The sequence below is a fragment of the Tursiops truncatus genome, chromosome 14, assembly GCF_011762595.2.
Source record: "Tursiops truncatus isolate mTurTru1 chromosome 14, mTurTru1.mat.Y, whole genome shotgun sequence".
NCBI classification, from domain to species: domain Eukaryota; kingdom Metazoa; phylum Chordata; class Mammalia; order Artiodactyla; family Delphinidae; genus Tursiops; species Tursiops truncatus.
In genome coordinates, this window is record NC_047047.1 from 30,219,425 (window position 1) to 30,243,696 (window position 24,272).

The 24,272-nt window shown below is 39.4% G+C and overlaps 2 protein-coding genes and 1 long non-coding RNA gene across 7 annotated transcripts in view; 1 reads left to right on the forward strand and 2 right to left on the reverse strand.

The window, feature by feature from the left end:
• The first annotated feature begins 65 nt into the window (after window positions 1-65).
• Window positions 66-3,465, forward strand: LOC117307851 (uncharacterized). The gene is made up of 2 exons (XR_012325662.1): window positions 66-670; window positions 1,448-3,465. It is a non-coding gene; the product is annotated as an uncharacterized lncRNA (long non-coding RNA).
• Window positions 3,466-9,773: 6,308 nt separating this feature from the next.
• Window positions 9,774-18,054, reverse strand: SNRNP27 (small nuclear ribonucleoprotein U4/U6.U5 subunit 27). 2 transcript variants are annotated; one of them, XM_019943206.3, is made up of 6 exons: window positions 17,897-18,053; window positions 16,776-16,896; window positions 15,501-15,613; window positions 14,615-14,694; window positions 11,149-11,213; window positions 9,774-10,182 (listed from the first exon to the last, which is right to left on the reverse strand). In XM_019943206.3, the coding sequence occupies exons 1-6, from the start codon at window positions 17,928-17,930 to the stop codon at window positions 10,128-10,130; spliced, it is 468 nt and encodes a 155-aa protein (XP_019798765.1). In that variant the 5' UTR covers window positions 17,931-18,053; the 3' UTR covers window positions 9,774-10,127. The 2 variants fall into 2 exon arrangements, with proteins under 2 accessions (XP_019798765.1, XP_019798764.1); XM_019943205.3 differs by lacking the exon at window positions 11,149-11,213 and having other exon boundaries at window positions 17,897-18,054.
• Window positions 18,055-22,580: 4,526 nt separating this feature from the next.
• Window positions 22,581-24,272, reverse strand: part of GMCL1 (germ cell-less 1, spermatogenesis associated) — a 48,056-nt gene continuing 46,364 nt past the window's right edge. For all 4 annotated transcript variants that reach the window (XM_019943002.3, XM_073791280.1, XM_019943001.3 and 1 more), the window contains one exon: window positions 22,581-23,976. In XM_019943002.3, coding sequence (XP_019798561.1) covers window positions 23,967-23,976 — 10 coding nt within the window. In that variant the 3' untranslated portion in view covers window positions 22,581-23,966. The remainder of the gene's footprint in view (window positions 23,977-24,272) is intronic.

Consider the following 24,272-nt stretch of genomic DNA (forward strand, 5'->3'; position numbering starts at 1 on the left):
GCCCCGCCTCTGGCGCTGTCCGATTGGGGGAAGGCATTACAGCCCCGCCCCTCAGTGTCCGCTCCTCTCGCTGGTTGGTCACGCTTGATAAGGCCCGGGCTCCACCCTCTCTTTCCAATTGGTGATAGGATTCGCAACTCCGCCTCGTGCTCCTTCCCTGTTTTCCATTGGTTCTATACCGACAACCGGGCCCCCTTTTGCTTTGTTAGTATTGGCCAAGAGCTACAGAAAGCAAGCCACTCTGCCTGTATCCCATTGGTGGAACCTTCCTACACCGCCCAGCTACGATGACGTCACCTTTCCCCAAGCCAGCGAGCCCTGAATGGCTGGTGGTCAGCGGCTCGGCTACTCCTCGCGGGATCTGGCATGGGCCGTCAGGGCTGACCCGGGCGCAGACCGGCGCTGATTCACCGGCTGCCGCCGGGCTCGGCTCCACCCGACCCCACCTCGGACCTGTTGCCGGGACCTGTCTCTGGGGAAAAGTTCCGGGGACCTGCTGGGCGTCCCTCGAGTGGAAGCTGGCACCGCGCGTCACCTGGGCGCTCTGCCCCGCTCGGGTTCGGGGCTGGATCCCTGGGCCTGCCGGCCGAGACCCGGAGGTTACAGGCTTCCCGAGGTCGAGGGCCCAGCCGCGAATCTCTCCGAAGGGAGAGCGGCAGACAGCCCGACGGTAGGGCGGTGGGCCTGGGGCTCCGCCGAGCGCCACGTGGCTGAGGGGCTCGGGGGAAAAGCCTGTCTCCTGTCCAGTGTTCGCCGCCCAGCGTTTTTTTCTCTCCTCAGAAAGCGCTGGAGTAGGGAGGCTGTATACAGAGCTGAGCTCTCCAAAGGCACTAGGCACTACCCCCGCCCCAAGTGCTGGCTAATTACTCCCTCACGCGACTGGGTTTTAAAAGCTCAGAAACTTCCTGTACCTACAGATTGGCGTTGAATTCTGAGATTCTTTGACATAAATCTCTTTCGGGGTCTTTCCTTCCCTTTTAATTCTAGAGGAGAACACTCAAAAAGAATCCTTTCTTTTCAAGACGGCTATGAATGGTGTTTGTGTGGTACCAATATAAATGTACATAGACAGAACTAGAAACTTTATTTAGGAATTGTTCCCTAAGCTATCTCAAGACCCAAGTTACTCTGTTAATATACTGACATCTTCATTTTAAGAAACGGAAATAAAACTCTTCGTAAATTGAGAGTCCTGAATATAGAAATGAGTAAAGCATGAACATATTTAACAAAGCTTTTTAGAAAAGTTTATTGTTGCCAATATGTGAAAACAATAGCCTGTCAGGTAACTTACCTACATTATTGCTAATCCTCAATATAACCCCATTAGATAGGTTAATTATCTACATTTTGCACATGAGGAAACTGATGCCCAAGAAGCTAAATGACTTTCCTAGACATCCATTCAGCCAGAAATGGAAACTGAACCTAGATCTGTTTCACTCAGAGCCCATGGTGTCAATGCTCCAGTTGGTAGCTGTTCTAAAAACAAGACAACTAAGAGACGGATTTCTATATGAGTCACAAACAATGACACTCAAACACTGGGGAAAAACAAAGAAACACATTATGATGGTAAGTTTTTAAATGTGTCCTTTTTAATGGTTGACAAATCCATTAAAATTAAATAAACTCAACAGAATTAATACGCAGTAAACCAGGCCTGACATACAGAACACATATTTTCTGGTTTTAATGGTTAATTGGACCTAAAAGGTGATTCTTTATGAAAACTAATAAATATTCACCTTTACCACTGAAGATAAAGGTTTTTAAGAAAGCACAAAAAAGCTAGAAGAATGGGGATATAAGTTTTAAAGAGTATGTTTTAACTGCAAGTTATCTGTAAAACAAATTTGAAAATCATAGTGAAATGTTTTAACTGCAAGTTATCTGTAAAACAAATTTGAAAATCATAGTGAAATTCTAAAGAGCCCAAACTGACAGTAAAAACACTTTGATTTCATTACCTTAATTTTGGATTTTGTATACTTCTATATTTTCTCTTTGATTTTATTATGAACACTCAGACTCTCTTTACTCTTTCCCTTACCCTCAACTCTTTTTTTTAAACCCAGTCTTATTTCAAAGTCATGATTCTTCCCCTAGAATTGCCCTGACTGAAAATCACACTTATACAAAATTAAAAAAGGAAAAAAGTTTGAAATCTGAGATATGGCAAGGAACCATTTAAACACCAACAGGTCTATCTTAAACTCCAAACAAAAATACTAAGTTATATAACAATCAGAGAATTAGACTAAAGAATGGACCCCTTTCTGTTCCTTGGCAGTGGTGGAAGACAAGATCAGTAAGCCAGCAATACCAACCAGGAATTAGTATCATGAAGAACTCCAAAGGGCATTTGGTGCCATCTACTGGACATCAAGCAGTAAGTATAAAACAAAGGGTTTTTTCTTGTTTTTCTGGAAATTATTTTACACAAATACATTACAATGACCAGTTAAATAAGATAATCTGAAAGTACACATTTTGAAAAAAGAAATGAAATCCTAAAACAAAGTAGAAGTGGTGACTCCCAGCATCTAGCACTTCAAAGGCATTACATAAGCACTGACAGATAGGCACAACCCCCAAAATAAGAATTCGAAATTCCAGAATGTTTGAACCTGAATTTTATGACCAGAATTTTAAATAAAAAGCTATCTGTAATAAGATAAACGTAGGCTGACAATGGTTTATATCTTTGATCAGGCATCAAGCTAAACTAATAGAACTGGGGAGTAAAAGAAAATATTGAAAATGGGAACCACAAAAGATTATACTTGTCAGATAATCTTTACTACATATTTTAGAAAGCCCCAGTTTCCTTCCTCTGAGGGGTTTATACTCCAGGTGGGTATAGGACAGTATGTAAATGCCGGTGCTGAGGGGAAGGTTCATTAAATGCAACAGGAGCTCTGCCAGAGAGGTGCTTTTCAGCGAGTACCTCAGAGTGGCAGGGAAGACAACTGTTGATATTATATAACTGTCTAAAAAGTTCCCACACTGCTGAATTAAAAAACACTATTTATAACTGAGTTTGACATAGTTAACCACTATGACATTAAAATGAATTCTGTTTTATAAGTTTTTGAGGAAGTGATTTTATTCTTCTAAGTGTAAAAATCAGAACTGTAATTTTCTGCTTTAATATCAGTCCCTTTCTTTGTGGCTACTTTGGACACTCAAATATCATGATACCCAATATCAGAAAATTAAAATTTAAAAACCTTTAAAAACACTGCTTTGCAAAAGTTAGTTATTCCACAAATATTTGCTACTTTAAAAATAGAGCAATGGCTAGACAAGGGTACATACATTACACTGAACACTATGTAGCAGTTAAAAAAAAAAGGTAGAGGTACATACGTTGGCATGGAAACATCCCCAAGGCAGTGCTGAGTAAATAAGTTGTAAAATGATCCCTAAAGCATATTATTTGTGTTAAAAAAAAAAAAAGAAGGCCAAACTGTGTATTTTCCTCATTTCCAACACTAACTCTGTTACATACATACATGCATAAGATCTGGAAGTAAACACCACAAAGGATTCACAGTGAACCAGGGCTGTGCAAAACAGATTTAGCTGTCATAATGTTTTAAAATTTTTATAGGAAAAATGTATTCATTTATGAGTTGGGGAACTAAAGGTTAACTCAGAAACCAAGGAAAGTGGAGTGAAGTAAGTCAGACAGAGAAAGACAAATATCATATGGTATCGCTTATATGTGGAATCTAACGAACCTATTTATAAAACAGAAATAGAGTCACAGATGTAGAAAACACACTTACGGTTACCAAGGGGGAAAGGGGGGAAGGATAAACTGGGAGATTGGGATTGACGTATACATACTACTATATATAAAACAGATAACTAATAAGAACCTACTGTATAGCCCAGGGAACTCTACTCAGTACTCTGTAATGACCTATATGGGAACAGAATCTAAAAGAGTGGATATTTTTATATGTATAATTGATTCACTTTGCTGTATCAGTACAGCAGAAACTAACACAACATTGTAAATCAACTATACTCCAATAAAAATTAATTTAAAAAAAACACCAAGGGAAGTGGTTAAGTGAAAAAAGTTTACTGAACTATATTCATGAATTCAACAGATATTTATTGAGTGCTTTGCTGTGTGCCAGGCACTGTGTGGTGCCGGGGCTACAGCAGCAAACAAGACAGAAGCGCTACTCCTGAAAGTTCAAAGTCTAGTGGAAGAACTAGACAGTAACAGGTGAATATAGAGTGTGTCAGGCCGTGATAAGCTATAAGGAAAAGGAAACTTTGCAGAGCATGTGGAGAAACTGGAACCCTCATACATTGCTGGTGGGAATGTAAAAGAATGCCGTTGCTTTGGAAAACAGTTTTGACAGTGCCTCAAAAAGTTAAACATAGAGTTACTGTATGACCCAGTAGTGCCTCTCCTAGTTATATACCCAAGGGCGTTGAAAACATATGTTCATACAAAAACTTGTATATGAATGTTCATAGTGGCACTATTCGTAATAGCCAAGAAGTGGAACAACCCAAATGCCCATCAACTGATGACTTATAAATAAAAATGTGGGGACTTCCCTGTGGTGCAGTGGTTAAGAATCCGCCTGCCAATGTAGGGGTCACGGGTTCGAGCCCTTGTCCGGGAAGATCCCACACGCAGCGGAGCAACTAAGCCCATGCGCCACAACTACTGAGCCTGCGCTCTAGAGCGCGCGTACCACAACTACGGAGCCGGTGCACCTAGAGCCCGTGCTCTGCAACAAGAGAAGCCACCGCAATGAGAAGCCGGTGTACCACAACAAAGAGTAGCACCCGCTCTCCACAACTAGAGAAAGCCTGCACGCAGCAATGAAGACCCAACGCAGCCAAAATAAATAAAATAATTTTTAAAAAAATACGGTATATCCCCAGAACAGAATATTATAAGCCATAAAAAGGGATGAAGTACTGATATATGCTACAACATAAATGAACCTTGAAAACATTATGCTATGTAAAAGCAGCACAAGAGGTGCCAGACACAAAAGGTCACGTATTTTGTGATTCCATCCATTTGAAATATCCATTTAAATGAAAACGTCCAGAATAGGCACACCTTTAGAGACAGAAAGTACATTTCGTGGTTTCTGGGGTGGAGGGTAGAGGTGGATAGGGAGGGATGAGGAGTGACTTTAATGAGTATGGGGTTTCTTTTTAGGATGATAAAAATATTTTAGAATTAGATAGTGGTAATAAATACTTAACTCTGTGAATATACTAAAACCACTGAAATGGTGTACTTTATTTATTTACTTATTTTTGGCTGTGCCACACACCGCTTGCAGGATCTTAGTTCCCCGACCAGGGATTGAACCCATGTCCCCTGCAGTGGAAGCACAGAGTCCTAATCACTGGACCGCCAGGGAATTCCCTGAAATGATATACTTTTAAAGGGTGAATTTAATCTCAATTTTTAAACCGCTAAATAAAAAGAGTAAAACAGGGTAAAGGGATAGAGAGGGAAGGGGAAGCTACTATTTTGGACAAGGTGGTTAGGAATGAACTTATTTTGAGCAGTGACCTGAACAACATAACCACGTAAATCTACTAACCATGTAAATCTGAGAGGTGGGGGAGGGGGAGGAGGAACATTCCGGGAAGAAAAGCAAGTTGGAAGACTCTTCAGGTAGATGCATACCTGTTCTCAAGGAACAGCAAGGAGGCTAGCAGCGTGGCTGAGTGCAATAGCAAGGGTGAGGCTGCAGGAAGCCAGGTTCCAAACTATACAGACGTGTAGAGCACAGTAAGGATTGGTCTTCACTCTAAATGATAGAAAACCACCAGAGCCAGAAGCAATGTGACCAGATGTACATTTTAAAAGGTTCACTCTGCTGCTAGGTGGAGAATAAACTGAGGCTGAAGAGGGAAGGAAACCTATTAGGGGGTTACTGTAGTAGTCCAGGCAAGAGAGATGGCTTCTGTTAGTACAGATGGTGAATAGTAGTCAGATTCAGTGTACATCAAATCACAACATACACTTTCAATATCTTAAAATTGTGTGTCAATTGTATCACAGTAAATCTGGGGAAAACAGTGGTTGGATTCAAAATACACTCTGATGTTAGAGCCAAAAGGATTTCTAATGAATCAGATGCGGGGCACAGGAGAAAGAGCGGAGTCAAGGATGACCCCCCTAAGGATTTTGCTCTGAGCAAAGGTGTGAATGGAGAGGCCACTTGCTGAGATGGGGAAGCCTCAGAGAAGAAGACTGGGCAGGGAAACGAGAATTCAATTCATCTTAAATTTGAGCTGCCTAATAATCCAAGTGCATATACAAGCCTGGAATTCAGTAAAGTGGTCAGGCTAGAAATATAAATTTGAGAGCCATGGCAGAAGACGTTTGAAGCTATGTGGATGGACGACTCACCAGAGGGAGATTGGAGAGTCCACGGATTGGGCCCTAGAACACTCTTAGCATTTAGATACTTAGAAGATTTAGCAAAACTTATGTCTTCTGAGAGGCAGTAGCCTGTTAGAGGAAGACAAGGATGCTCCATTTTTCTTATTCTTACAGAATCAGATGATCTGATGGATAAAAGTTCCTTCAAACCAAGACTTCTATTAAAATCAGAGGTGTCTTATCTCTAGATCTTTAAAGATTTCCTCCTGTTCCATTTCTTTGGTGTTAGCTTACGGAGAGTGAACCTATTGACCTACCGGGTATTCTCAGATTATTTCTTTACAAAGTATGCTGCCTTGAGGATCTCAAGTCAAATCTCTACTAAAACCACACTAACATGACAACCCAAAAACCTATCATCTGATTTTGGGCATATTATTTCATCCCAGAAGTTTTAGCTTCCCAATAAGACAACAATTGGGTCTCATTTCTTTAGATGTGCAAAAATGTGGTCAGAAAGTCCTTGTCATAGATAATTTACAGATAGACAGTATTTTGGAGGGTGGGGGTATGAGAATCTATTTAGCTTACCTGGCAAAAAGTCTAAGCAGAATAATCCACCTGCTCGGGGTAGTGACACTTGTGCAATGGGTACTACAAGTTGTGCAGCTGATGCAGCACATTTAAATATTTAAGTAATGAAGCCAGTAGGTAGTGTAAACATTAATCATTTCTGCCTCTAGGTCTGAATAGCCTCAGGTTTCTCATCTGGGAATGGAGATAATAGTACCTGCTCTATCTGATAAGGATTAAATGAACCAAGGTGCTCTGTACACTGTATTATGCAATGCAGTCATACTACTATTATTTTCTTTACAGGGAACTCATTTGCCAGGAAAGCTTTTAGAGACCTACAATAGGTGGTCAAATTTCAGATGCAGTATGGATTTATAATCCAGCTAGACACTTGTAAAATCATGGACATATAAGAATAGTAATTACATCATTAAAAAAAAATAAATTTATTTATTTGTTTATTTTTGTCTGCATAGGGTCTTTGTTGCGGTGCGCGGGCTTCTCATTGTGGTGGCTTCTCTTGGCGTGGAGCACAGGCTCTAGGCACACAGGTTTCAGTAGTTGTGGCATGCGGGCTCAGTAGTTGTGGCTCATGGGCTCTAGAGTGCAGGCACAGTAGTTGTGGTGCACGGGCTTAGTTGCTCTGTGGCATGTGGGATCCTCCAGGACCAGGGCTCAAACCCGTGTCCCCTGCACTAGCAGGCAGATTCTTAACCACTGTGCCACCAGGGAAGTCCCCACATTATTTTTTTTTAATACCAAAACATAAGAAACAACTTGAATGTCCAATTATAGTCCATCCTACAACGAACTATAATTGCTGCCCTTAAAAAATAAGGGGCAATATAAGAAACAATCTTAAGATGTAGTAGTAAATGAAAAAACAACAGGTGCAAAATAGTGTGTAGAGTTTGCTCAAATTTGAGTAATAATATACATATATATTATATGCTTGTGTATACATGGAATATCTCTGAAAGGATACACAATTACCTCATCACTATATACCCTTTGTGCTGTCTAAATTGTGTTCCATGTGTTTATATTACTTACTCAAAAAAATACAACACAAAATTTAAAATCTAGCCACAAAGCCTCAAATATCACTGAGATAGAAACAGAATAGGTAATAGTCATTATCTTCAATATAAAAAGAGCTTCCTTCAAATAAGAAAAAGAAAAGCTTGTCAAAAGACAAATGGACCCAAGGTCTGGAATTAGTATTAAACAAAAGAAATATACATGGCTAACACATTCTTAAAATGTTCACCTTCCTCAGAAATTAAACAAAACCAAATGCCATTATTTTAACCTTCAGAGTGGAAACTTAAGAAAAAACTACACTCAATACTGGTACATGTATATGAAATGGAAATGCTCATACTTCACTGGTGAGGGCCGCGGTGCAACTAAGCCTGCATGCCACAACTACAGAGCCCACATGCTCTGGAGCCGGTGAGCCACAACTAGAGAGAAGCCCACGCGCCACAACTAGAGAGAAGCCCACGCACCACAACTAGAGACCAGCCTGTGCACTGCAACGAAAGATCCTGCGTGCCACAACTAAGACCAGATGCAGCCAAAAAATAAAAATAAATATTAAAAAAAAGCCTTAAAACATGCACACAAAGGGTAAAACATGCACCCTTTATCTCACCCAGCAATGCCACCTCCAAGAATGAAACATGAGGAAATAAGGCAACAAGTACAAAAAGATACGTGTAACAGGGATACTACTCACAGGTGTTGTGGTTTGGTTTGGTTGGTTTTTTTTTTGCCACACTGCATGGCATGGGCATGTGGGATCTTAGTTCCCCGACTAGGGATGCAACCTGTGCCTCCTGCATTAGAAGGCAGGGTCTTAACCACTGGACTGCTGGGGATGTCCTGGTGTTGTATTTTGGTTTTTTTTTTTAACCCCTAAATAATCTACTCACAGCTTTAATTCTAATAGCAAATCATGGGAGGGAAGGCAATGTTCACCAATAAAGGATTAATTAATAAATTATGGTATCACTATAACCAACTAGCTATTAAAAGGTAGGTTTTCAAAGAATTTATAAGAGCATTTAAAAAAATGTTCACAGTATGGGCTTCCCTGGTGGCGCAGTGGTTAAGAACCCACCTGCCAATGCAGGGGACACGGGTTTGAGCCCTGGTCTGGGAAGATCCCACATGCCGCGGAGCAGCTAAGCCCGTGCACCACAACTACTGAGCCTGCGCTCTAGAGCCCGCAAGCCACGACTACTGAAGCCTGCGCGCCTAGAGCCCATGCTCTGCAACAAGAGAAGCCACCGCAATAAGAAGCCCGCGCACTGCAACAGAGAGTAGCCCCAGCTCGCCGCAACTGGAGATAGCCCAAGTGCAGCAACAAAAACGCAATGCAGCCAAAAAAAAAAGTTCACAGTACATGGGAGTATAAAGATTAGTAAAAGAGAGCGGCATAAACATTCTGATCTCTTTGGGTAGGGGCAAGAAATACATACCCATAGGAGCCTGGAAACACATATACCAAAATATTAATATTCTGGTGGTAGATTATTGGCTGATTTTTGGCTTTTTCCCCCTACTTTCTGATTTCTTCCAAGTTTTTCTTTTTTAATTTTTAAAATAATAAGCATGTATTACTTTTCTATTGGGAAAAAATGGTATTTGGGGGGCAAAAAACACAGAAGATACAAAAATCCAGTTATACTTTTTCATTCTTCTAATTTTTAAACTATAAAGAATCATGATATCTAAATCTATGTATGAAAAAAGAAAACGTGTAGGGAGATTCTTTTACCTAGTAATAAAAGTATCAAATACAAAAGGGTAAAAATATTGCTTTATTTGAGAAACTTACTTCCAAATTACTCTTATGTGTTTTAAAAAGTCATAAAGAGCATCCAAGAAGAAGACATATACAGTTTCCATAGGAATAAGGAAAAAAAAATGGGGTTGATGATTGCCCCAAATGAAATTTCCTAAAGGAAAAAAATGTAATATTTAACCTTTTTTTGAGGCAGGGTAAGTGAACTACACACATCATAAATAAAATTTTCTTACTTTACAAGGAGGAGGGACTGTGATCCTGTTTTTGATGCATATTAAATACAAAATACAAAATCCACTGTTCTCATCAAGATGAGGGGAAAAAAATCATTCTTCAATATTTCAATTCTCATGCAATGAAATCCAAAGGTCTGTTGAATCCACCCTTTCGATTCATGTACTGCCTATGATGAGAAAATTTATTGTCATTAAAAAAATTCTGGATTCGTCTTATAAAAGAACTAATCACTTGCTTCAGAAATTAAACCTATAAACCATTTTTAAAATGGCAGAGTCTAGGGCAAGAAGTATTCAAAGTTAAAATCCAAATAGAGGTACGGAAATATACTTTCAATATTATTTGGGAAGATTCTACAGACTTTAAAAAAATCAACTGAAAATCCATATTTATTTTAGGTAACACTAAACACCTAGCTAGTTTAAGGAAATAGAGAAGAGTTTCAAAATACATACCCATCAAGCAAATCTGATTTCACACTGTACTAGTTCTCCCCATAGAACCGTAATTGAAAGTAATTTTACAATGGACTGTTGATGATTCTGGTACTTTAACTCACAGCAGTCTCAAATCACACTATTCATATTCTAAATTAATTGGAATATTAGTCTTTTATCAGTGATAAATGTAGACAGAAAGGCAATGTTTTAAGATGTCTTGACTTTTCCATTCATTCAGTGAGATTTCAAGTATGGATTGGTTTGTTCTGTGGTATTAATAAAATATACCTATATTTAACAGAAGGATATTTACAGTTGAAATCCTTATACAATCAAGTTAGGTAAATAATTCAAGAGGAATCTATTTTAAAACCTAGAATTATAATGAAATTAAAGCCTAAAGACTTAAGACTATGTTATTTTAAAGAAAGAACTACTTAGAGCCCTAAAATATTTAAGGCAACTACCCTTCTTTATAATAGTTACTAGTTCACATGTAAATGGGAAACTATTTTAACATACAAGAATATAAACAAGGAAGATTAAAACAAGGGACAATATGGAAACTATTAAAGTAAGGGACTGTTTGGAAAACTGCTACATTTCCTACAAACATCATTATCCCATAAAAAATTCTTTCCCAAGCATATAATTTATATTAGTTCAAACATAATAATGGCAGCTATGCATACCTATACTTCCTCTTCTGAGACACATTTATGGCATAGGCATTTACAGAGCCATCCACCTTTTTCCCCTGGAGAAAAGCAAGAAACAAAAAACAAAACACACACACACAAACGAGCAAACAACACACCAGAGAAAGAACATATTATATGCCTTGATCAAAGAGCTGCATCCCACAGACCCTCTTAAATGGCAAGATTCATTTAAGCATGAGGTAGTCCAATGAGTGAAAGAATTTTCAGATCCTGATGATATCCCATGATCTCCCAAGCGTTATAACTCTCTGTTCACATTTTTTATAGTCACACATAAGCAAATAAACCAATATTCAGACCAACAAACACTCATGGTATATGTATTATATGCAAGACATACAGGGAAATTGGGTAGCAGAGCTTCACCTTTTCTGGTCATAGAATTCTTCAAAACCAAATACAAGTTATGGATATTTTCTCTAGAAAAATCCATTCACAAAAATTTAACTTATGACCTTAACTGATGGCATTCTCAAATCAGTCACCATTCCTATCTAAATCCCATTTCTTACATAGGCCTTGAAGTTTTGATTTTTAAATCAAGAATCAGAATAACAGATGCTAATGTTGTATCACTTGTATCTCAGACTTTTTTTTTCAGTAATTCCTTTATGCGTCTTTTGATTCAACCTGTTCCCCTTTCTGTTCCTCATGCCTGAATTGTCTTCCTGACCCCCATCCAATCTTCAACCATCTGGTTCTTATGCATCCTTCAAGGCCCAATTCAAATGATCCAGCTGCCAGGAAGCACCCTCTTCTCTAACTCCCACAGAATGTTAACTGTGCTTTCCTCGCAATACCCTGCATTTTCTACTCTGCATGATCATGATGTATAACATCATATACATGATGTTATTTCCCATCAGACTGCAAGCTCATATGGAGCTTGATGGAGGGATATGGCTGTGAGTGACCTTTGCAACTGTCACATCCTAGGCTACTGCACTTGCAGGTACTCAGAAAATGACTGTTAAATGTATGAACACTGCCAGTTAATGCCACCATGAGTGCATGTGCAGGAACACACACATAACCTCCCTCCCCTATTATTACACATGGGCGTGTACCCTGTTTAGCATACTTATTAGATATCTGTGTTAGGCCAAAAAAAAGGATTCCTATCCACTGGCATGCACAGGTGAGGTATATATTTGAAGTTGAGCTAAAACAAGTATATTTGGTCTTCCTTTTCTATTCCTGTTTTCACCGCATTTTGGGGGCCGGGGGAATACTGAGTAAATTACTTAAGGTGTATTATTTTAACCTCCCAAGAATAGGAGGTAGGCATGACTTGGAAAAAAAAGTAAATGATGTTAACCTTTTTACTAAGTTCAATTACTAAAGGCTTTCTGATTTTTGAAAACTATTTGCAGAGTTGTATATTATTAGCTCTCCTCTCATTTACATGCTGGAATAGAGAACTATCCATTAATAAGCATAGCCAAACTTTGAAACTTTCTAGAATGCTAAAATGGAAGGGAAAATAAGTGACTACGTTGGCATATGAAGAGGTTCCACCATAGATTAATGATGAAATATCACAAGATACACATTACTGAAAAATACAAATGAGCTGAGAGACTTTGTAACTGATAGTCATGAAGCCAACTGCATATGAATTAAATTAACATCCTTGTAGATGTCATAAAAAAACAACTGACATCATTTGTTCTTGTGGTACTCCATAATTTTTATGGGATCTATAAATTCTCACTTAATTTCTCCTTTATACACAAACATTTAAAAGACTACATTTAAAAGTAGTGGCTCCATCTTTACATCTGATTCTCAGGAATTTCAAACATAATATCCGGCACCAGTAAAACCAAAAGAGAAAAGAATTCTCATAGTGAAGGTCCTTCACTATTCTAAAAACAATAAAATTTAGTTGTCTCACTTTGGAGATATTTTTATCCATATATTTACCCAATATATGTATTAATAAACCAGTTCACTCATAAAATGTTCTTTTGAATAACAAGTAAGGATTTGGTATATTCAGGAAAAAAACCTGAGACATAAACTGCATTAAATTCTAAAATGGGGTTCACATAACCATTTGTGAGAACAAGAGCGCATTCTTAATTTTCTCACCTCATAACAGTCATGCCTCTGGTACTCCTCTTAGGTCATACACTGTCATTTAAAAAAAATACATGGGAGCCCCACATAATCACATCAGTTAGAAAGAAACTCTTATAGCACCTGAGATTACCCCACTCCGTTCACAACTCAATGGAACACAAGATTAGGGGAAGTGGATAATTTTTGACAACTCTCCTCAAAAATTCCAACTTCAATTTGCAAAATTAAAAGGACTTAAAATTCTATAAAAGAAAGTTTTTAAAATATATTTTCTCTCTCTCCACACACACTCTCCCTGCCTATCCTTACTAGCTTCCTCTCTCTATCCTCCCTTCTCTCTTCATTCAATTTCCTCTCTCCCTCCATCTCCCCTTTGCTGTACTTCCCTATCTCCCTATCTCTCTCCCCCCTCCCTCTCTTCATCTCCCACTCCACAAGCCCTCCCACTTTTGCCTCCCCTACTTTCTTATTGTCTCCAGGATTATGGTCAGGGCTAGAGAGCATTCAAACTCCTGTCAACCCCTCTTCTGAGCTATGAGATATGCATGCAACTACGCAATGCCATCTTTATCTGGCAGTTGCGCTTCGTTCTGTTTCACAGCATTTCCCCTTCCTATAATCCTTTCTTTGGTTAACCCTATCAGCCTGACACTTCAGAGTCATCACTGACTACTCACCTCCATCCCACCACCACTAACTCTGGTTCCTGAATGGTTCTCCATATTCCAGTCCCTCTCTCAGTTCAGGCCTTCATCATCTTTCACTGCACGACGGCAGTTCTCTCAGCCTCCCATCTGTCCTCCATGAAGCCCCAGATCATCATTCTAAAACACACGTATGTGACTCCCTTGCTTAAAAACCACTGCTTCCTCTCATCACCTAAAGAATCAACTCTAAGTTGCTCAGCATGGCTAAGGATATCACAAGCCTTCTGCGATTTGCCTCCCACCTCTATTTCTAGCCTCATTCATAGCCACCAGCCCACCAACATGCTTTCACTAGTCACTGAATTTGAAATTCCCACAATACTCTATGCTCTTTAATGCCTACATGGCATTGTCATGAGCTTTTCCCCCTGCTTCAAATCATCGTCCTCCTCTTCTTTGTCTGATCACCTCTACTGGCCCTTTAAGATCTAACTCAAATATCCCAGGCAAATACTCCCTGAATTCCAATGGCAGCTCACCACTTCCTTCTCTTTGCTTTCAAATCCCTTCACACAGATAGTTACTGTCTTCTAACAAAAAACTTGTATCAGTGAAAGAAATTACAAGTGATAGTAAAAGAATATGGAAAAATGGGACAGATCAGTTCAAATAAGAATACTTAACTGGCTACATGTTTTACTTACTTTTGTGGAGTCAAAGGAGGCAAATCCCATTAACTTCATCATTTCTATTTCTTCCTCTGTTTTGCCCTCCAAGTCTTCCTCTACAAAAATAAGTGACAAAATTTTAAACTCTATCATTCTATACATATAAAAAGAGAGGTGGCTTACCAGCAGAGAATACACTAAACAATTAGCTAAAGACTTGAGTTTAATGATAGAAATTCCTCAATTTGGATAGCATATAACTTAAGGGGCAAGGAAGGATTGCGCTCTCCTTCCTCCATCGTAAGAGACTGCTTAAAAGGACATGCTTGGGGGCTTCCCTGGTGGCACAGGGGATAGGAATCTGCCTGCCAATGCAGGGGACACAGGTTCGATCCCTGGTCCGGGAGGATCCCACATGCCGCGGAGCAACTAAGCCCGTGCACCACAACTGCTGAGCCGGCACTCTAGAGCCCACGAGCCACAACTACTGAAGCCCACGTGCCTGGAGCTCATGCTCCGCAACAAGAGAGGCCACCATAATAAGCCCACGCACTGTAATGAAGGGTGGCCCCCACTCGGCAACGAAGACCCAACGCAGCAAAAAATAAATAAATAAGTGTTTTTAAAATGACATGCTTGGAGCCTTTAGGAAGGACCATCTTTAATATCAGACAGAACACTAGTTTTGACGATACTTCCAAAATATAATATTCTCATGTTTTTAACTGTCCTTGTATCTAGAGCACCAGATAACCAGCAACTAAGGTACAACTAAAACAACATCTCAAAACTACATGCAATGAACACTATTAAAAACTTAATAGTTAAATGTTCAAAAATTATACTTTTATAATTTTATCATAACTGTAGTTATCTAAACATGGCTGTACTTTTCCTACAGTTATTTATCTAATAACATTACCAGTTATCTGACGTTCTTTGCTCTTTGTTTCTTTTGTTTCTTTCTTCTCTTCATCTCTTCTTTCTTTTAGTCGAGAAGGGGAAGGAGATGTGGATCTATGTCGTCTTGGGGATCTAAAATTTAATAAGTAAAAATGTCAGAAACAAAGACATACCCGGCCACTTGTGCTGATGAGCACAGATATACATGAGTGCCTGCAAGGTAAAGGCTGAACAAAAGCCAGGCTCTAGAGCACCAGGAATTTGTTCCCCAAAGCAGAATGAGGAAGAAGGCCCTGAATGTTAGCAAAAAATTATTTATTGTTTAATCATCAGTTACACTCAGTATAGCTAGGGCAAAAAAATTTTCTGTAAGGCAGAAAAAAGCAACGAAACAAACAAATGTGTCTGATGCTTATTAAGAATCAGAGTCCAAGGACTTCCCTGGCGGCGCATTGGTTAAGAATCCGCCTGCCAATGCAGGGGACACGGGATCGATCCCTGGGCCAGGAAGATCCCACATGCCATGGAGCAACTAAGCCCGTGCGCCACAACTACTGAGCCTGCGCTCTAGAGTCCGTGAGCCACAACTACTGACACCTGCGTGCCTAGAGCCGGTGCTCCGCAACAAGAGAAGCCATCACAATAAGAGGCCTGCATGCAGCAACAAAGACCAAACGCGGCCAAAAATAAATATATAAATTTATTAAAAAAAAAAAAAAGAACCAGAGTCCACTTCTAAGATTCTTCCAAGATCTCACATTCTGTTTTTTTTTTTTTTTTTTGCGGTACGCGGGCCTCTCACTGTTGTGGCCTCTCCCGTTGCAGAGCACAGGCTCCAGACACGCAGGCTCAGCGGCCATGGCCCACGGACCCAGCCGCTGTGCGGCATGTGGGATCTTCCCGGACCGGGGCACGAACCTGTGTCCCCTGCATCGGCAGGCGGACTCTCAACTACTGCGCCACCAGGGAAGCCCTCACATTCCTGATTATATACTTGAATAAATTATTATCACCAAAAGTAAATAAAAAAGCAAGACAAAAATACAAAACACTTATTTCTTACTCTTGCTAAGTGCTTTTCATGTATTATTTCTCATTTACTCCTCACGGCAACTCTACTATGTGGAATGTTATCAACCCCATTTTATCAATGCGAATGTTAGGTTTAGAATAAAGTGGGATAAAGTTCCCCTCATTTCATGAAATCATAAGTGCCTTTGTAAGTGATAACAACAGAGTCAAGCGCAGCGACTACAAAGCTGTGGTAAAACTTCTGGTTATTTTCTGCACTTACCTGGAACGTCTTCTGTGCGGGGATCGAGAGCGGCTTCTTCTCCGGTCTCGCTCTCGGGACCGGGACCTTTCTCGGCGCCTGCGTTCTCTCTCTCGGGAGGTGGACCGGGACCGCCTACGCTCTAATATAAATACAAAATTGTAGAGCCGAAAATTACCTCCAACATCTACTGGATGCTGCGCCGACCAACAGTAATATAATGCGCGCCATTTCTAGATGTCACATTAAAAAAGTAAAAAAGACGCATGAAATTAATTTTAACAGTATAGATTTAACCCAATATATCCAAACTATTAGCATTTCAACATGTGCTCATTATAAAAAATGGACACTTTATTCTTTCTTTTTTCCGCATTAAATCAAAGAAATCCGGTGTGTATTCGACTTCAACAGCAGCTCTCAATTCCGATTGAGAACATGTTAAGTGCTCAATAGCCCTTTGTGGCTCGAGGGCTCATTTAACTTTTAAGATCAACCCTGATTAGCTGAAGGTGATAAAAACTAACGAGGGGGCAGAATCAAGGGACTACTGACATCTCCCGATCCAAGTCCTGGCTTCTCTACCTCTCACTGCCCACTTCATGGGCCAAAAGACATTACGAGGTGAGCTTACGAGGTGAGCTCCCTGCACGCAAACTCCTAACCATCGATTTCCCTACTATAAACTGGAAAGGAAACCCTGAGCATTTAAGAACCTGGCGGTATCACATGCTGAGTGTTACGCAGTGTGGCATCAATTCTCACTTCAGTTTTTAAAGGTAAGCAATATTACCCCCAATGTCTAATTACGGGAACTCGGACGCAGGAAGGCTGAATGACTTGCAATCGGTCACCCAGAAATGAAGGGAACCGTGGCCTGACTCTACATTCCCCAGCCACAAGTACAACAAAAGTTACTGTATGAGGGCGACAAAGGGTCGGCGAAACCCCAACTTCGGAAAAAAACTGCCTTCAAATCCGAGGGCTGAAACGTGTAGGGCCCAGGTCTTCGTTCCCCATCCACCCCCTCTCTTCTCCTCCTGAGAAAAGGTCCCTCCTCTCCGCGGCCCTTGGACTGGGAACAAAATGGGAGACGGGTCTTCGACCGAGCCCCAGACCCTCAGAACTGCTTCTGGACTCACCCCTTCGCGGGGACCGGCTGCGGCTGCGACCCATTCGGAGTCCTCCCCAACCTCACGCCGCCCCGGAAACGACTATGCAACAACTTCCGGGAGGGCGGGGAACTGAGCTTTCCCTGCAGCCTGGGAAGCGTCGAAACGAGTCGCCAGGGTTCCGGCTTCTAAGGAAGGCGGGAGGTGATGCGCTTGCGCAGAGTCACGCGGCCCCGGCCCGATGTCCCCTCTTCCGAGTCTGGAGTTTTCGCCGAGAGCAGTTATCCTGTCTGCTCTTTCAACCCCCGTTTCGAGGTGGCTTCCCCATCTTCTTTGTCCACGGTGGGCGTTAAAATGTGTTGCCTGATGTTATTATAGAAATGTCTGGAAAAAGCCATATATAAACCACCCTAATACAGCTCTCATTCCTCCCCACCCCCCATTTTTCTTTCCGACTGTCTTGTCCACATGCATAAAATATTTCATACCAAACCAATTGTAAACACAGCATACGCAAATAGTTTTAAGTCCACCCGGGGAAGAACTAGGGTGGGTCAGGAGGCAGAGGGGGAAAGGGGAAATAAAGTATGGTTGAGAGCTTTTATTGAGTTTTGTGGGAGGGAATAGCAGAGGCTGGGAAGCAGGCTAAGTAGGTTTAAGACTGACTAGTTTGAATAATTACAGCGGGCCTTGGGATTTAGGGGCTGTCCAGAGCTGTTGTTACCTGGCCCTGGGGTCATTATAGCAGAGGAAAAATGCCTTGGCTTGTGAGCTCGATAAAGGAGGTGGTTGGAGAGTAGGGGCTTTCCCCTGGCTGGTTTGCATATGAAAGGCACACTCAGAAGGGGAGTCTTTTGCTATCTCTAGAAATTAGCTAGCCCTGGGAAGGGCAGTCTCAGCAAGGCCCCAGATGTCAAAACAGCAGAAAATGAAAGAAATAAAGGCATGATTAATACAATTATTCACACAAATGTTTACTGCACACCTATGTGCCAGAGGATTTAATCAATGAAAAAAACAACTCTGCTCTTGAGTAGCTTGCAGTCCAGTGAGGGATACAGTGTCAAGATGCACTGAGAGGGGCAGAACAAGATATTATGAGTGCACATAAAGTGGGTACCTAACTGGTTTGAGGGGAAAGCTTCTCAAGAAAAGTTTCCAGGAGGAAATGATGTCCAAACGAGACCTTAGGGATGAGTAGAAATTAGCCAGGTTAATTGGGGTGATTTCTGTGGTGTGGACAGGTGGAAGAGATTGTGTGGGCAAAGGAGACTGCATATGCCAGGGCAAGAGGCAAGGGAGCAGACAGGCTAAAAGTAGAGAACTAAAGAAGTATGGCAGCCACCTAGGCAGCAAGAAGTGGAATGTACAGACAAGACTAGAAACCTTGTAAGCTATGGTAGAGTTATCCTGAGGCAAAAGCAATAGCCTTTGAAGGGCTTTGAGGACCGGAGGGAATCACATTTGCGTTTATTCAGAGAACACTTTGGGTAACTGGAGACTTGACTACAGGGGGAGAACACCTAGGGAGGATGGTACAATAATCTAGACTGGAAACTCCAGTGGCCTGTACTAGAGTGTTAGCAGTAGGTAAGGTGAAAAGTGGCTGAATTTGAGAAGTAATTGATAAAACTGGAAAAACTTGATTTTTGGAGGCAGAGAATGATAGAATTTTAGATTCAACAATGACATCCAGGTTTGTGCAACTGGGTAGATGGTAGCATCATTTGCTAAGGTACATAATGTAAGTTTTGGGTAAAGACCATATATGTTCAGATCTTGGACATACTAATCCGAGGTGCCATTCTGAACATCCAAAAGGAGATGCCAACTAGATGTGTTATCTGGAGCTTGGAAGAGAGATCTAGGCTGATTTTTTGATTCCAAAAAAAAGGAATCGTCGGAACATAGATGTTCATTTGAAGCCATGAGAGTGCATGAAACCACCCCGGGGAGGCTGAGAGAAAAGGGCCTGGAGACAGCTAGAGGAAGAACCCCAAAATGAGACTAAGGGGGAGCCAGAGAAAGAGAAGGAAAACCCATTGAGTGTGAGGTCAGAGAAGTTTTAAGAGAAGGCTGCTGTTTTTAAGGAGAACAAAGCGGTTAATTTTAAATGTTAAAAGGAATGGAAAAAAACCCCCACATCTAACCTAAAGGATTTAGCAACAAAGTCTTTGCTGACTCAGTTTTAGTGGAGTTGGGTTGTGAATGGCTTTTGCAGTGGAGAGAACTTGTATAACCTTTTGTTTTTTTTTTGGCTGCACCACACGACTTAGCTCTGCCACCAGGGATCGAACCCAGGTCCATGGCAGTGAAAGGCAGTGAAAGCAGAGTCTTAACCACTGGACCACCAGGGAATTCCCTGCATAAAACCCTCTTGAGAAGTTTGGCTTATGCAGGGCAAAATATGGCAGTGGGTGGAGGTAAATGTAGAAGGTTTTTCAAAGATGGGAGAAACTTAAGCATGTTTAAAATATTGGTGTGAGTATAAAGGGAAAAAAAGCAAAGTACAGAAGAGAAAGAAAAAAACCAAAGGAGTAAGTTTCCTAAAGGGACAGCCCTGAGATTAACCATAGGCAGGAAAAGAAGTGGTATGTCTCTAAGTGGCTCCTCCCCCTTTAAGATGTGGGATAGAAACTGTATTCTGCTAGGGCTTCCTTATTTACTGATCAAGTTGCCCGCTCTCAGAATGCAGATTATCCAGCACTGTATCTGGAAGAAAAATCCTGTTTTCAATACCTGAGTTTCTCTCATTGTAATGGCCATTTTAATGGGTTTTGAGTGGAGTAGGGCTGGGGTACTGTCAACACTTGTAATCACACTGGCTTATAACTTCCCTCCCCAACCAGACAGCAATTTTTCAGTAAAGGCAAGCTGTAAAGTATGTATGTACTCTACATAAGAATCAACATTAACCATCTGTGATTCTGGCAAATGTACTATTTTTAGCCTTGGTTAAACTTTGTTTCACCTCTTCTAGTCCTATTTTATGTAAAATCACCAGCCTTTACAAAAGTATCCTACTTGATCATTACAAATGGATGCACGTTGTTGAGTCAGTAATTTCCCCCCCTAATTTAGATGCAGTCTGACCACTAGTTAACAGTGATTGATGATGTTTGAGGTTTTTTTGCTTTTGTATCCCTGTACCGTGGACTTTGGGAAGAACTGCAAACTCTGTGGTTGGGATGAAACTGTACAATGACTTTTGTTTTTGAATGTAGTCAAGTGATTTAGGTACACATTGCTTGAAATTATGATTCAACACATCGTTCTAGGTGATTGACAAGTTATCTACCATTTGCACCCCTGGCTCTATTATCCTTTCTATTCTTTACATGGGTTCATCTTTAAGTGAATGTAACTCCTGACATAGTTTCAGCGTTAACAGTCCAATATTCTAGATCACCTTTGTTGGACAGAACTTTCTGCAATGATGGAAATATTCTATATCTGCACTGTCCAATACAGTAGACACTAGTTACATGTGGTTAACTAAGCACTTACAATGGGTCTAGTGTGATTGAGGAAGTAAATTTTAATAAGTTTTATTTAATTTTAATTAACTTAAATTTAGAAAGCCAAATTGACTCTTGGTAACCCTAATTTTGCATTTGATGTTGAAATCTGCTCATTAATGATGGCAATGAATCCTATTTAAAGACTTGAAATGCGATAAAATGTTGGCTGCTAAACACTTGGTTAAAAAGCTAATGACTACAACATTCATTTAATTTTGCCTACCTTGCTAAGTTTCAAGCCAAATTTATTTAAGAAAAAAAAAAAAGGAAAGGTACACTCATATCTCTCTTTAATAATTTAGCATGGAACTCTAGAACATTTTCTCTTAAGGACCTCTTCTTTACTGATAGCCAAGTAAAAATAATTATTAGTGGGTAAATATTGTTTTCTAGCCCTTGCAACTTAAAAAAAGACTTGGCAAAGGTTATAAGGCAAAAGCTGACAAACACCTTCATATATAATAGTTTATATGATACTTCAGCTGACACTTTTAATACTTTATTGAAAATATTCCAATTATAAAGAATGAAAAGTATGCAAACATTAAAGTATTTGGTAAGAAAACAAAAGCAGATCTTTACTATCAATGTGAGGTACTAGCTGACAATTACCAGTTTCTCCAATGAGAACACAACCTACTTATGACTGAACAAATATTTATTTTATCTGGGAATGACATAAGCAATTTGGCCAGGAAACAAAGAATGGACAGGAACCATATGTAATTCCAATTTGATTAATTCATATAAGTGAAATGAAATAATTTTACTCACTAATATACTCAAATTTTAAGTATCTTTACTCCCAAGATTTGGAAAAATTCAATTATTCAAAGAATTCAATTTGTTTGGTATTTATTTATATTTTTTAATATGTAAGGGTGAGGAACCTCTGATGTTACCATAGATAGGAAAAAAACAAAAGCATCTCATGGAAGAGATATATAGTTATAGCCAAATACAAAAACAAGAAATGAAGGCTCAATACAGCCAAATTATTGGATTTTTTACTACAGTTCTAGGGGTAGAGATAGGGAAGGCATTTAAAAGCTTCCTTTAAATTTACCATGAGGATGAATTTTGAAAGGACAAAAGTGATTTATGAATCTATGGACATATCACTAGGGAAGAAAAACTAGCAATAAATTCTAAAAGTTAAATCTAATTGGAAAAAATCTAACTTGGAAAAAAAATTCTGGTTTCAACTCATTTTTTTATTTTGGTCATTTTATATAATAGCTGATTCTTTTTTCCAAATGAGTATTTATTTGTACAGATACACAAAAGTAATTCCCATTTTTCTTAAAACATACTAAAAATATACATTAACCACAAAAAGTACTCACTTTGACTGGAAAGACAATGAGCATGGCTATTTTCAAAACAGCAGTAAACACAAGAAACCAACATATATAAATCATGACAAATGTACATCTCATTTTTGACAAAAATAAGTTCTATTTGTATATTAATGTTTTATTATCAGCTTCTATATGATATCCTCCGACCTTATTTACATTTACTATGAGATTTCTAATAGCATGTGTAACTCAAAGGCACTCAATTCAGAGGTTATAAAGTCCTGAGCTTAAGTAGGAAATAGGATTCCCAATTTAAAAAATTTGAACATAAATAAAAAGATCACAGAATATGAGAATGTTTAAAGTGTAATATTTGGTACATAAATAATCTGTGACCTAATAATAGAGTTGTACAGAATGTCAAAGAAAAGACCATGTAAGGCAAAGGAATATCCTCAGAATCCAACTGATTTTCTCCCCCATCCAAGTTCATTTGAAAGTCTGAACCTGATTTTTTTGTTGTTAAAGTCTTAGTAAAGCTAAATATCAATAAAAAGCAAAATAAAATAGCATGAAAATGTTTAAGAAAAAGTTCCTCAGTCTTCAAAACCATGAAAAAAATTTAATGATTAAAAACATATATAGATTGGAAGAATATTCGACTAGGAGGAGGAATCATAAAGAGCAGTTGAAAAAATTAAAGGACAGCTTTAAACACACCAACTGAAACAGCATTTATAATTGGCCAAATTATTCCTTTAGCATTCTTTTAGCCAAATAAAAATAAAACTTACAGATGGATAATCGAGGTTCACTAACATTAGGTAGGATCAAAGTTCAAGCTAAAAATTAACTCTATATTTGGTTGCAGAGAAATGTGAAATTTACCTACGGCAATTTTCTACTGATGCCAAATTAAAAAGCATGAGTCGACATCTTTATAACAAACGGTTTGACAGATATTTTCTTGGCTTTAAAATGTTTTTTTAAATATGCATAGAAATATAATGAGGATAAGAATAGTCTTCTGTATTATCTGAACAGTTCATAAGGCCTTTGTCACTGTTAGTCACCTTAGATGTGAATATCTGCAGGGCCATTAAATTAAATCTGGCCAAAAAAGTTTACAAAGTGCTACTGTTTCCAGCTGATGAGATCCTCAGTTTTCTGGATTTTCTGGATGGTGATTATTTTCAGTTCTTTTTTCTGGCGATATATACAGGAAGTTACAGCAGATATATAAAGGGAAGATCAGAAGCCTGCTGTCCAAGTTCATCACTACTTGTTCCTATAAAACAAATTTGTTGCTTTAATAATAATAGTAATATTATCAAAATAAAACAGAGAACCAAACTATTGAATTGAGTAAACTGAAGGTTAGTATGGTGGTTAAAAGTATGCATCTGGAGTCTGAGAGTCACTGCTCAAATCTCAAAACTCCCACCCACTAGCTGTGTGACCTTTGGCAAGTCACTGACCTTATCAACTACAGCTTCCTTACTGTAAAAGGGGACAATAAGAATACCTACCTCATATGATTACACTGAGGATTAAATGAGACAATGCACATAGAGGGCTCACAAA